Raw genomic sequence first — 12,682 nt, 5'->3', positions numbered from 1 at the left:
CTCCCAGTTTCAACCCCTTCAGTCATTCTTGGGCATCCAAAACTAAGCGAGACCTACGGTAAGGGCTTATTGAACGAATAAACCATGATTCTGTCCACGGGATTATTCATTCATGAGAACAGCCCATTTGAGGCCTTCTTTCTGTTTACCCACCTTCTAATCAAGTTTTTTTTTTCCATCAAATTAAACCAATCACTACTGACCCATTGATAAAGGTTATTTATATACATTAAAAACAGCACAAGTCCAAGGACTTCTATGTGGGCTTCACTAAATAGTTGCCACCCAGGGCTTTCGCAGTTCCTGTGTTCTTTCTATAGAAAGGAACAGAAAACACTTTTATATATTGCAAATTATCTTCCTGTGGTTGACTAAAGACAGACTGTGTTCGGCAGAGAGTTAGCATCCTACTATCATCTCTCCGTGACCACCTACCCCAAGGTCCCAACCCTCGTCTCACTTCCAAGACTCTGAAATCACCCCTGAAAAGGTTAGACCTCAGGCTTAGGGTTTTGGTTGGTTCAAACCCGTGGTGACAGCATCTTCTAAATATTTGGTTTTAAGCTGTTGGAGGACCAGAAAGGTACTGTATTCATTTATGATTCTTCTGTACAGAGCACAGCTCTTGGCAGAGTATGGACGCAGGTCAAGTGAGTGGTCGGTAGGATTCCCCTGCCCTGTGACTGAGGCCCACCTTTCAAGGGAGGAAGGCAAAGGGAAAAAAAAAAAAAAAAAGGCATGACACTGACAGAAACGTCCCAGGAAAAGCCCTTGTTGGAATTGGTGTTGGATACATCAATTTCACCCAAATGGCTCTGGAGATGTAGCTCCCATTTCAAAAGAAAGCAATTAATTAAAAATCATGTGAATTAAGATGTTACAGTTCACATCAAATGACATTTTGCCCTTTGTTGCACTATACCCATCTTTTCCAATGAACAGCATCTCTTCTGCATAGGCTCCCGGCCCGCCACCCCCCAGCTCCGAGACTCGAAGTCTTCCCAGAAAACAACACGCACCCAGCCTCCTCCTACACTTTGAACTACTACACAACAGTTGAGGAGATTCACTTCGTTACAAGCCACAGTCCAAAGAACAAGCCTTCCTTGTTAAGCCAAAGTCCTTTAAGACAGGAATACCGGTAAGGAGCCCTGGGGTTTACCATAGCATTTGATGGCTGGAAAGGCGAGGCCACCAAGTTCCCTAACTCAGTAAAGGCAGCTTTAGCCTCGGGACTCGCCTTCTCTTCTCCTCCCACAGCTGTTTCTTTGCAGACCTCACGAAGGAAGATTACTCATTTACTCTTTGGATAATCTCATAATGTTGACATGCTGAGCTGTCAGATCTTCAGGTTACCTGAAGAGGCTCTCTTTTTAAACCCTTGCATTAAAAATAACCCCCAATTCACACTTGTCATCAATGGCGCCCAAGGCCAAAACTGCAAAGGATGAGAATAGCAGCAATAAAATGACCATTCATTCAATACCCACCATGTGTCAGATGTTGTGCTGGGCATTTAACATGTGCGCCTTTACTCCTTACTCTCTCAAGATAGTCAGTGGAGATAGCCTCGTTATCCAACTCTACATAAGTGTGGAAGCCACGACTGTCCGGGAAAACACAACTGGCACTGAGAGAAGTCAGACTCAAAGCCAATCCTCTGTTGCCAAGAGCCCACGAACTTTCCTTCCAGTCCACTAAGGTCCTCCCGAGAACAGAACAGTAGACCTTGGGAACACTGCGTTCCCAGGCTGGGAAGAACTCGAGCTGGTAGGAGATGTCTGGTTACTGGAGGGGCAGGGAAGGGAGATTCCCAAGAACCTGCACGCTTCCTCCTGTCCTAATACCTGATTCTGCAATCCCCCGAGGTGAGCTGAGCAGTCAACACACTTCTGCTTCTTGGTCTGGTCAAAACAATAAGCTGTCCTCTGGCTCACTGAGTCACACCTGCAACCTCCCCCCAACCCCACAGCTTTGGGTACACTGTCAGCAAGGAGACCCCTCCATGGCTTTCTGTATTTCTGAAGCTCCAAACCTCGGCCGTTAAACCCTCTTCCCAGCTGTCGCTTCCTCAACATCCTTTGGCTATCAGAAATCACGACACAACCCCTAAATTGCGACAGAATCAGACAGACTTGCCGCACCCGTTCCCCGCCCCCCTTCCCTCTCCTCCTCTGAATTCTGTGTAGCGTAGTGTGGCCCCCCCCAGACTCTTCACGGCACAGGTCTTTTTGTTTTTCGGGTTTTTTGTTGTTGTTGTTGTTGTTGTTTTTTAGAACAACACAGGCTATAAATAAGTAATTAAGTAAACAAAGAAATAAATCTGCCTGGTATCACATCCACTTTCTCGCTCACAACCACACGAAAGACTCCAACACTAGTGCATGCACAGAGTGCTCTTTCCATAAGCAATGCTCACACGAGTCCAGACTGACGTTTTGGCCACGGCACCAGGCACTCACCAAGGGCACCTCACCTTCCCACTCCAATTTCTATACTGTTTCAACCTTCCCACGTTTCTTCCTTCACTTGAACCATCATGGTTTTATATTAGATTTTCCTCCAGAAAGAATGACTGGCAATTAATCCCAGCGGCCCGTCCCCGTCCCCCCCCCCCCAACACTGGGTGGTTAGCTAGGACTCCGAAGCCCCTTATTACCATTAGAGTCTTCCACTTCTTCGGCTGGGGTAGTTTTCTGGGAGGAGTGGTGAGCGTGTGAGGAGAGCAGACTGACAATCCGTGGCCTGGGGAGGGTCAGGGCTTTTCCGTGGACCTTGAGGGAGTGTTCCTTCAACTGGCTGATTGTCATGGTGGAAAAGGAGCACCAAGAACACTTGTAGGCATGTTCACCTGGAAAAAGATGGCGGTAAGGGGCAGAACAGGAAAAAGAGGGAAGGGTATAAGGTGGGGTAGAAAACAGAATTGGCATAGTTAATTCAAGCGAGGGAAATGTCTCTGAAGCTTCATGGTCTAAGAAGCCTCACAGACAAATTACCCGCCCCTTCCCACAACCACAATGCTCCTCTGGGATTGAAACTCTTCGATGAGCTCCATAATCAAGTGACCTGGTCCCTTTTCATTTCATGCTCTACTTACAGGGACGAGCCCATGGATTGATTCCCCAACAGGGAGTGAAACCAAATGTCTACGATCCCTCCTTCAGGAAGGTTTCCCAGTCTCTCATTCTCTCTCTCTCCACTAGAAATGACCATGTCAGCTTTCATTCAAGGATATTTTTTATCATCTGCAGAATATAATATACTTAATTCTTATTCCAAGGGCCTATCAGTGGCTTTCCAAGCACAGGGTAACTAAGTGCAAACTCTATTGTGCTATTTTCATTCTTTACTTCTTTGCTGACTATGCACCTCCTCGATTCCACACATCCTCGTTTGTTTTTTTTACCAGTTCACAAACCTCAGCATAAAACTCCATGCCCCTACCTAATCAATAGGGAAGAAATGGGTAAAAATAAGTCATTCTTTTTTTTTAACTAAGAGAAAGAGAGTTGTATATGTATAAGCACATGTGTGTATTTCCAATATTCTTTGATAAACAGGACATTTCAGTAAAAGTAGGCACTTTTATTTTAATTATTTTTATACCACAGAAACAGTGACCAAATGAGACTATGGTTCACCTTTGCTCTAAGTCAGCTTTTAAATTAAGTGCATTTTAAAAGGCCAGGCTGTGAAATGGGCATGCTTATGTTGTTGGACAAACACTGGTTTGACTGACTCAGAAAGCAGTTTTGCTTTTTCTAACATTAGGCTTTGAATGCTCATGCTTGCAGCTCAATATAGGTACTGCTCAGGGTTGATATTAAGAAAATATCCTTGGGCGCCTGGGTGGCTCAGTCGTTAAGCATCTGCCTTCGGCTCAGGTCATGATCCCAGGGTCCTGGGATCGAGGCCCACATCGGGCTCCCTGCTCGGCAGGAAGCCTGCTTCTCCCTCTCCCACTTCCCCTGCTTGTGTTCCTGCTCTCGCTATCTCTCTCTCTCTGTCAAATAAATAAATAAAATCTTAAAAAAAAAAAAAAAAGAAAATATCCTTTAACACACAGGGTTTCCAGCCATTAGGAAATGATTAAGTAAAAGTGGACACAGCTTCTTGATGAATGATCATTCATTAAAATAAATTCTTGAAGGGCTTGTAATAATATAAAAAAATAACAGAAAATAAAATAGTGATACTCAGAAAAACAAAGAGAAAGGCACAATATATTTTAGATTAAATTATAATCACAACTGTTAAAAATAATTATAGAGGCAATGGTTGAAAGGAAGTGTTATCAAATGTTAACAGTGGTCTTTAGAGAATAAGATTATGGGGTGACTGACTCTTATTTCTTCTTTCATTTCCAAATTTTCTCTAATGAGCAGGAGTTGTTTTTTGTTTTTTTTTTTAACATTTCTTTTTAAGGTGAAATTTTAAAACCAGAGGAGAGGAAAGAGAAGGAAGTAGAGGGGAAAAAAGGAGCAGAAAGGACCTTGAGCAAGGAAAGTTTTGTGGGCCAGGGAGGAGGAACTGTGGAGAGAGCTGCAGAGCAGGAATGAGAAGGTAAACCTCTGCCCTCGCTTTGACCCAGCTGAGATGGGTCGTTCCCACCCACCCTGAAAATGACTTAATGTCTTCACATGTGAGGTGAGCACAGCACCCCAGCTTCTGCACTGAGACTCCGCTTTCCCACTGATGACTCCCAGATCACGTACTGCCACGAAAGCCTTGAAGAGAACCTTCAGTGACGCAACAAACTACAGCCCAAGGTGGAAGAGAAGTTCAAAGTCAGAGGACCCGAACAAGAACCTCAGTCAGTCCCCAGCTGTCATCTGGGAGTCCGGATGATGCCCGGTTGTCAACAGTGGTATCTATTACTATAATAAATATGGATATATAGAATATTATTTACCATATAACGTGGAAATGTATGTGTCAATACATATTAATCATTGTATAAAATTCCAATGCCCTTCTTATTCCATTTTTAAATTCTTTAATGCAAGCCTGGCTGCATGAACCTGGTTGGGTAGTGGCAAGTTGCACAACCTGAGAGAGAATTCAAATCCAGATTATATGATTCGTCTATGTGACTTTTACCTTTTAAAAGAAAACAATCCATCTAGCATAGACAAGATGAGTCAGGTGTTTTGGAAAATGTATTGGCTTTCTCCAAGCCAAGACACGGACACCAAGGTTCCCAGGTGTGCAGAGAAACAAATTATACCGCTCCCCCCTCTCTTTCTGGATGCTTCCCTCTTGCCAACCAGCGAGCACAGGAGGCCCGTGTGTGTGGTCAGCTCAGTGCCCTGGAGTCCGCGGGCAGCCTCTGATACTTTCTTAAAGTCCTTCCCACAGGCCAAATCATTTACCCAACTCCCACTGCTTACACTGCTTTTGCCAAGGCGGAGACCTGTGAGAAAGACGGAGGGTGTCCCAGCTGAAGAATTTACAATACACACACACATTACAAAATAGCGGTCTGAACCCTGAAGCCTCTTACTCCATAGCCTTTAGTAGACTTTTCCCGAAAATATAAAAATACTAACAGACGAACAGCCAGCCTCCCTGTCCCATCCCCATCCACAGCCCAGTGGGCCTTGGGGCAGCTGGATGGCTTCAGGAGTTTTACTCCATGAAGCCAGTTCGACAGGACCCATCATCAGGAAAGGTGGTCAAAACCTCTGAGCGGGCCACTGGGTGCTGTGGGGTTGGGCTTCTGAGTGTGGCTGAGAACACCACGGAGAGGCCCCCAGGTCCCTCTGCACCGCCTTCCCTGCATCAGACCTCTTTCCTCTCTTGGCTGAGCTCTGATGTGCTACCTGCGAGCATCCTCCATCAGATGCAAAAAAGAGAGACCAGCAGCATCTTGTCAGCGATAAGGATGCAGGCTTTCGTTCTGGAGTCGAATTCTTAGTGAGTGGGTTATGTGGCCTTGAACAGGTCACTTTTTTTTGTATCCTCCTCTGACACTGAAGGGGATAGCACCTACCCTTTAGCACTGTCATGAGGATTAACTAGTGTGATGAATATAACACGCCTAGTGCACAGCCTGGTAGGTGAGGGATGCTCAGGACGGAAGCACGAGGAGATGGAACAAGAGTTACAGAGACCAGCACAGCTCCTGGACACTCATGACCCACAGTCATTTCTTATCTGCTGTAAGGAAATGTATTTAAGGGTATCTCATGAGAAATCTTGCATGTCTTGAGGACTCTGACACTTTGAACTTCTCAAGACTATACTTTTATTTTAGTTAGGAATTATCTTCAGTAGATGCTAACAATTCATGCATTTCCATTAGAAAGCCTGGGTAGGGGCGCCTGGGTGGCTCAGTTGGTTAAGCGTCTGCCTTTGGCTCAGGCCATGATTCCACGGTCCTGGGATCAAGCCCCGCATTGGGCTCCCTGCTCAGCACGGGTGTCTGCTTCTCCCTCTCCCGCTGCCCCTCCCCCGCTCATGCTTTCTCTTTATCTCTCAAATAAATAAATACAATCTTAAAAAAAAAAGAAACGAAAAGAAAGGCTGGGTAATTTAGAAATTTCTCTAAAAAACAAGCCTGTTAGTAGCACATAATCAACTATGACATGGGTGACATGCGCTTGGTATTATTTTGGCTTTAGGAGATTCTATAATTTTTCTTTATGTTTCTTCATTAGATTAAAATACAAATGAACATGCAACCATGTCAAGAATAACTTCTTCTCATGTGCGGGATAAGAGACTTTGAATTTCGCTCAGGGACCATAGGATTTCAAATCCAGAGGACTCATGCATCAGGAAGGCCAACTCACCAGCGTGAGCCTTGAGTATATGTGTTTTCAGCCGGCTGTTATAGGAGGACTTGAAGGAGCAGAGTTTGCACCGGAATGGTTTATGGTGTCCATGGTGGGTTTGCATATGGCGATCCAAGCTTGATGGAAAAGAAAAATACAAAGGAGAGAGAAAAACGACAGGATTAACAATTACATACATTTTTCTCCCTGCCCTTTTCCAGCAATCCCACTTTGAAGCTGTTCAAAGTCATTTTGTTACTTCCCAAGGATGGTGCTTACCCAAACCAAAAACAACAACAAAAATGACAAGAGTGGTCGTGCCTACTCGAAAGGGAAGGGAGGCTCAAGGCAGGAAAAGATCAAGAGCCTTTTTGGATTGAGAGACATGGCAGTGGGAACAGGTCATAGTAGACTCTCATTTTCCCTTCCCTAGAAGCACGTATAATCGGAAGAGGGCATCCAAAGAGAAAAGATGAAATACCAGGGAATGCAAGTTTTCTGCCAAGTTGGTGAGGAGTGCCTATCAAATAGTCCCTTAACTTATTCCTCCCCACCAAAAAAAGGCATTAGAAAAATTTTGCATTTAAAAAGGGCTTTCTTTTTAAATCTCAATTCTGCATTCGTGGTGAAACCTCAGGAGGGGAAGGGAAGTTTCAAAGTAGTTGAGCTCCATGCAATGGGCTGTCACGTCTCTGTCTTTGTAAATATGGAGGCAACGTACAGATATGTTTCAAAGAAGTCCTGTGATCCAAAGGCCACTCATCTCTTCTGATAAACACCGCAATGTTTGCTGTACCTCAGTCTTCCAGAGCAACTTATAAAGAAGTTATTTAATTATGGTGAGCTCCCAGTATTTCATAATAATTACTAGTCTAAAAAAATAATAAATCTCCCAAACAAGGTGTGGGAAGGAGTTCTAATTTGTACCGGTACCCCAGAGAACTAGACTCCATTCTAAATGACTCATCTGGGAATGGTTGCTGCTTACCATTTAAACATATAATGTTCTCCTGAGCTCCAAAGCAGCACTTTCAGTCGCCTCTGGACATTTCCCTCTGGGTGTCCTTTAGCTTTCTTAAACTCAACTCAACTCAGCCCTAAACAAAACCATTGGTTTTTTCCCCTCCAAAAAAGAAGCTTTTCCTCATCTCCTTGCTTCTACAAAGGACACCACCATTCTCAGTCAACCAGATCGAACAGCTAGGTGTCATTTGTCCTCTACTTTGTTTCTCATCCCTCAGCCCCTACATTAAAGTCAGTTTTTCCAAATCATGAAGATCCTGCTTCCTTTAACCATTCCCAAAGTTCCATCCTAACTCCTTGGATCACCTACTATTATTGCTTCCTAATTGGTTTCTCCCATCTTTTTTTTCAACTCAAGAGCATGAGCTATGGCGTCAGACGGCCTGGGTTCAAATCCCAGCTATTGCTTATAAACTGCGTGGCCTGGGCAAGTTACATAAACCTCCTCAATTTTCTAATCCACAAAATGGAGACGGTAGTGGGCGCGTACCTCATAAGGTTGACTTAAGGATAAAATGAAATAATACTTGAAGGTACTTTGCGCACTGCGTGACACATAGTAAGTCTCAATAAATGTCAGCAATTATGATGACTACTCATTCCAGAGTCTTTAGCCAGTAATGTAAATTACAAAGTCTTAATTCCGCATTCAAAGACTCCAAATACAGTCTCTACTCAAGTCTTTGAACTTTGTCTTCCACTATTCTTTTACATTACAACTTAAAGGTTAGTCAGACTGGACCCACCAGCTGGGCCCCCACGAGCCTCACGCTCCGTTCCACAGGCTTATGCTCTCATCCCTTCCACCATGTTGTACGTCCTGTCCAAACTATTCAAGTCCTGTCTTCTGACTTTAAGACCTGACTCAAATGCTCCCTACTCCGTAAAACCTTCCCAATTCTTCCACAGTGGAAGAAGTAACATTTCCCTTCTTTGAAACTTCATAGCATTTTACTGATAAATTTTTGGGGAAAGATAAAGTGCCTTATTTTGCCTCATTTGTGTGCTTGCTTTGTTTATAACTCCCCTAGCCCCTAAACTCCCTTAGCTCACAGACCATGGCCTCTTCATCTTTATATCCCCCTTGGTACCCCCCACCAAGTCCCCAGCACACTGCCTAGCCCAGGGAGTATCCATTTATTCACAGGGGTCTGTTGAGACTCTACTGGGTGTCAGAAAGCAGGATAGATGCTGGAGAATGAATACTTCTTAAACTGACGAGAACTACACAAGCTTTACGTCAGTGCACGCATCTGACGACAAAGACGAGACATCAGGCTCCGTGGCACTCAGGGTTTGTAACCCATCCTACCCACTGGAAAAGCATTGCCTCCTCCTGCATTTCAACAACTAACTAGCACTTTGTCTTTTTAAGAAGCAACCAGCCCAACATTTATTTTCAATCATCCTAAAAATAAACAGCCTGTCAGTCTTACAATCAGTCACCTCCATCCAAGACGGTGGCACACATTATCGGTCATGTATCTCTCTCAGACAGTTCAAAGAGAAAGGCAGCAGAAGGTCGTTTCTTCTCAGAACCACCCCCCTTCCCATCAACCCCCAAAGCCGGTCACAATACTCCAAATCTACAACTCCAAAGCTGTGATGGCCTCAGGCAGCTTCTTCGCCTCAACCTCCCTGTACTTCAAGCACCTCTTGGCATCAGTAACTTCCTTACTTTTCAAGGTATTTTTTTAAAAAAAAATCTCAAGCAATGATTCTTTGGTCACATGACGGAAGAGTCCTAATTCTACCTCCTCAGCCCCTCAATTTCCCAAATTCCCATTACTTCCTCGAATGCCGATGAGGTTCTGGATGGACGTTTGACAGATACACCAGTAAATTCATCTACTTTCTAGTCTTTTGTAAATCAGAGCAATGCCTCCAAAATAGGCACTTTTCGAAAAGGCCCGTATTTGCCAAGTCTAATGTTAAGCAATCTCGTGCTCTTGACCCCCTTTGACAGACGGGGGGACTGAGGCCCGAGGTAACCTAAGCAGCTAAGCAGCAGGTGCGAAGCCCGAGCGGGGCTCTCGGACTCCTCCACGCCTCTGCTGCTCCAGCTTCGCTGCTTCCACCACGACACCTCCCTCCCTCCCGACCACTAGCTGCGAGCACGCAGCAGCACTTACTTGTGCCTGAAAGCAGAAACAAAGGAGCAATACTGGCAGCCGTACTTGTCCTCGCGGGTAAACATGGCCAGGGCCAGATGGCTCCTCTCATGAGAACGCAGCCCCTGCATGGACATCAGGACTCTGTCACATTGACTACAATGGTATCCCCCCGGCCGGGTTTCATCCTCCAACATTCCATCAAGCAAGCAGTGTTCACCATCCACCCGGTCCACCAGGGCGCCACTGGCATCTTTGGCTGCTTCCAGTCCATCCAAGAACAAGTGGGAAGGGTCTTCAGCCTCCTGCTAAGAGAACCACACACACACACATGCCCCACCAACAAAATAAATATCCATCATCATCGTCTCCAGCTCTCCTCCTCTCCCTTCATTCTCCCAAACTCATCAGCATCTCCTGCTCAAGCTTCCTCCCCTGCCTCTCAGGCTCCCCCTAGAGGGAGGGCAAACCCGCCTGCCATTCGTCAGGCAGTGCTGGTGTTTTGAGGGCATGTCCAGGCTCAGGCTGCTACTGCCCGGGGAAACACGAGAGCGGGGCTTTCCCACTGTGAAGACCGTTCACTCACTTGGCTCCCATCTTAGAAAGCACATTCACACTGCCATCCCACCTGAGCTGACATAAAGCAGGGTTAGGGTTATGGCTCAGAGAAAAGGAAGGAAGGAAGGAAGGAAGGAAGGAAGAGGGGAAAAAAAAAAAAAAAGCGGAGAAGTTTGGGCACCTAGGAGCCGTGGGCCATCCTTGGGAAATGAAGGAATGGGAAGGACCCTGCCCTTCGCCACCTAGGCTCCTCCCCACTCTGCATGTGGTAACTTCACCCATCGTTCGGGAGGCTGCCGTATGATCGACTGAAAAACTTAAGGAGCAGCCTGGGCTTAAGACACCCGTGTTTGGAGGTGACTCCTTAGGTTACTGATTACACACGAAGAGCTGCCCCGTTTCCCTTGAGCGATTCCAGGAAACAAGCCTGGGACACACCACGGGGGCGTGGAAGGGGCCGACCGGCGCTGTCCCTGGGGGCCACTGTGCTGCTGAGAGCCAGAGGGGCTTCAGTCTTAGTGAAGGAAAGCAGAGACTTTACGTCCATGTTACGTGGGCACAACAGGACACCAGATCGAGAAGGGCTGGTGACAAAAACGTATTCACGTAGCTAGAGACAAAGAGCTGAGCCCTGAACTAAGTTCTCTGCCCAAAAATCAGAGCTTAGCCATATCCTGGAAGGCAGGGATGGTGGCTCGGTCACTGAAACTGCGGCTGCTGAGGGGATTCCGATGTTCATGTTCAAAACAGGCGGCCCAACAGAAGTCAGGGGCAGGAGGGAAGGCACTGGTCAGCGACATACGGGGAAAAGGGGACGAAAGAGCCAAATCAGGTCAAGGGGTTCTTGGGGCCCTACTGTGACCGGGAGGCTTGTAGTGTTAGATTTCACGTGTCTTACGCTCCTCAGAGGACCCAGGCTAAGAAGTAAAAGATTCTCCTGGGCTCTCTGCAGCGTCAGCCAGATGAGAACAGTTAAGAAGTCAGGCAGCGGGAGGAGCAGAAGAAGATGATGGGAGCAGGACCCACTTGATTCCTCTCAAGAGCTCGAGCAACTTGGAAGAGCAAACACCTAATGGCACTAAATGCAGAACAGAAGGGCGACCCAAAGCCTCCTGTACCGAGAGGCCCGGATCTTCCGTTTCCACCAAACTATCCGCGTGGAAGGGAACCAGATCGAAACGCGACCAGGTCGAGACACGAAAGATGAGAAGAGGGTCCAACCTGCAAAAAAATCAAAACAAGCCAGACCGATCCAAGCACAGCTCAGGAATGCCCACATTCTGGGACGCCCTTTCCTGAGCTGCTTTGAGCAACGGGGGTTAATCAGTAACTCCAATGGCTCACACACAAGAATGCTCATCCAGACCTCCCCCCTCCCCGGTCCTCACCTTCACGGCGGCGGACACCGCCGGGACGCTGCCGTACTGGACGTGCTTTCGGAGGTGGTTGCAGATGGCTCGGAGCGTCGGGTGCACTTCCACACAGAATTTACACTTGTAGCCCACCACCTTCCTCTCCTTGATCTTTGGCACCTCTTCTAAGTGACCAAAAGGCTGGTAAAATACAGTGGTAGCCATCAGTACTCCGAGCCCTCCCTCGCACGCCGGCATTTACGCTCGTAGCTTACTAGCAGATTTTATTTCAAGGCGGATTAGCAGGTTAAAAACCAAGGGAGAGCTATGTGAGTATTTTTACAGAACGAATTCGTCAGAGCCGTGGCACGCTGCCTACTAGGCAAAAGTCTCCGGAACCCAAATGTGTTACGACTTGTGAGGAGAGAAGATTTCTGTGGAGAAGCCTCATCGTCACGGCCACCGGGTCGTGTGGTTTTCAAACCAACGTCAACTACGCAGGTGAAACGTTGCATAGCTACGCCATTAGTGAACGTCTTGACCAAAAAAGTTAAAAAAAAAATAAAAAATAAAAAATTAAAAAAAAAAAAATAACCTACTCCTGGAGATGTTAAGGTTCACGTAGCAGACACTGCAGACCAGAATCACGGCTGAGAGGTGCCGGTGACACCGAGAGACGGCCCACAGCTGCTTTAGAAAGAGAGCGAGCGTTGTCGTGTAACTAGGCCTTGGATAAGGCTACTTGGCAGAAGGAGATCCAGAGAAACCACCACCCCGGCCCTCCCCTGGGGAGCCCTGGGAGGAGCGGGAGGGAGGGGAGCGGGGCCGTGGGGGAGGGGGAGCAGAGACCGGGGGATAATCA

General features: G+C 46.6%; 1 protein-coding gene across 13 annotated transcripts in view; it reads right to left on the bottom strand.

Annotated features, from left to right (window-relative positions):
• ZNF462 (zinc finger protein 462) overlaps positions 1-12,682 on the bottom strand; it is a 119,413-nt gene that overhangs the window by 60,184 nt on the left and 46,547 nt on the right. For 5 of the 13 annotated variants that reach the window (XR_014140101.1, XR_014140099.1, XR_014140100.1 and 2 more), the window contains 4 exons: positions 11,857-12,021; positions 9,932-10,218; positions 6,795-6,913; positions 2,660-2,851 (listed from right to left, as the gene is read on the bottom strand). Coding sequence is in view for 8 of the 13 variants with exons in the window: in XM_081803319.1 (XP_081659445.1) it covers positions 2,660-2,851; positions 6,795-6,913; positions 9,932-10,218; positions 11,857-12,021 (763 nt within the window). In the remaining 5 variants the exon portion in view is untranslated. Of the gene's footprint in view, positions 1-2,659; positions 2,852-6,794; positions 6,914-9,931; positions 10,219-11,446; positions 11,690-11,856; positions 12,022-12,682 lie in introns of those variants that run through there. The other 8 variants (XM_081803321.1, XM_081803325.1, XM_081803320.1 and 5 more) reach the window with 7 other exon arrangements.

The sequence above is a fragment of the Leptonychotes weddellii genome, chromosome 14 (assembly GCF_054177405.1).
Source record: "Leptonychotes weddellii isolate Sample4059 chromosome 14, ASM5417740v2, whole genome shotgun sequence".
Lineage (NCBI taxonomy): Eukaryota > Metazoa > Chordata > Mammalia > Carnivora > Phocidae > Leptonychotes > Leptonychotes weddellii.
The sequence above is the reverse complement of the archived record's forward strand: the minus strand, read 5'-3'. Positions and strand labels throughout refer to the sequence as shown.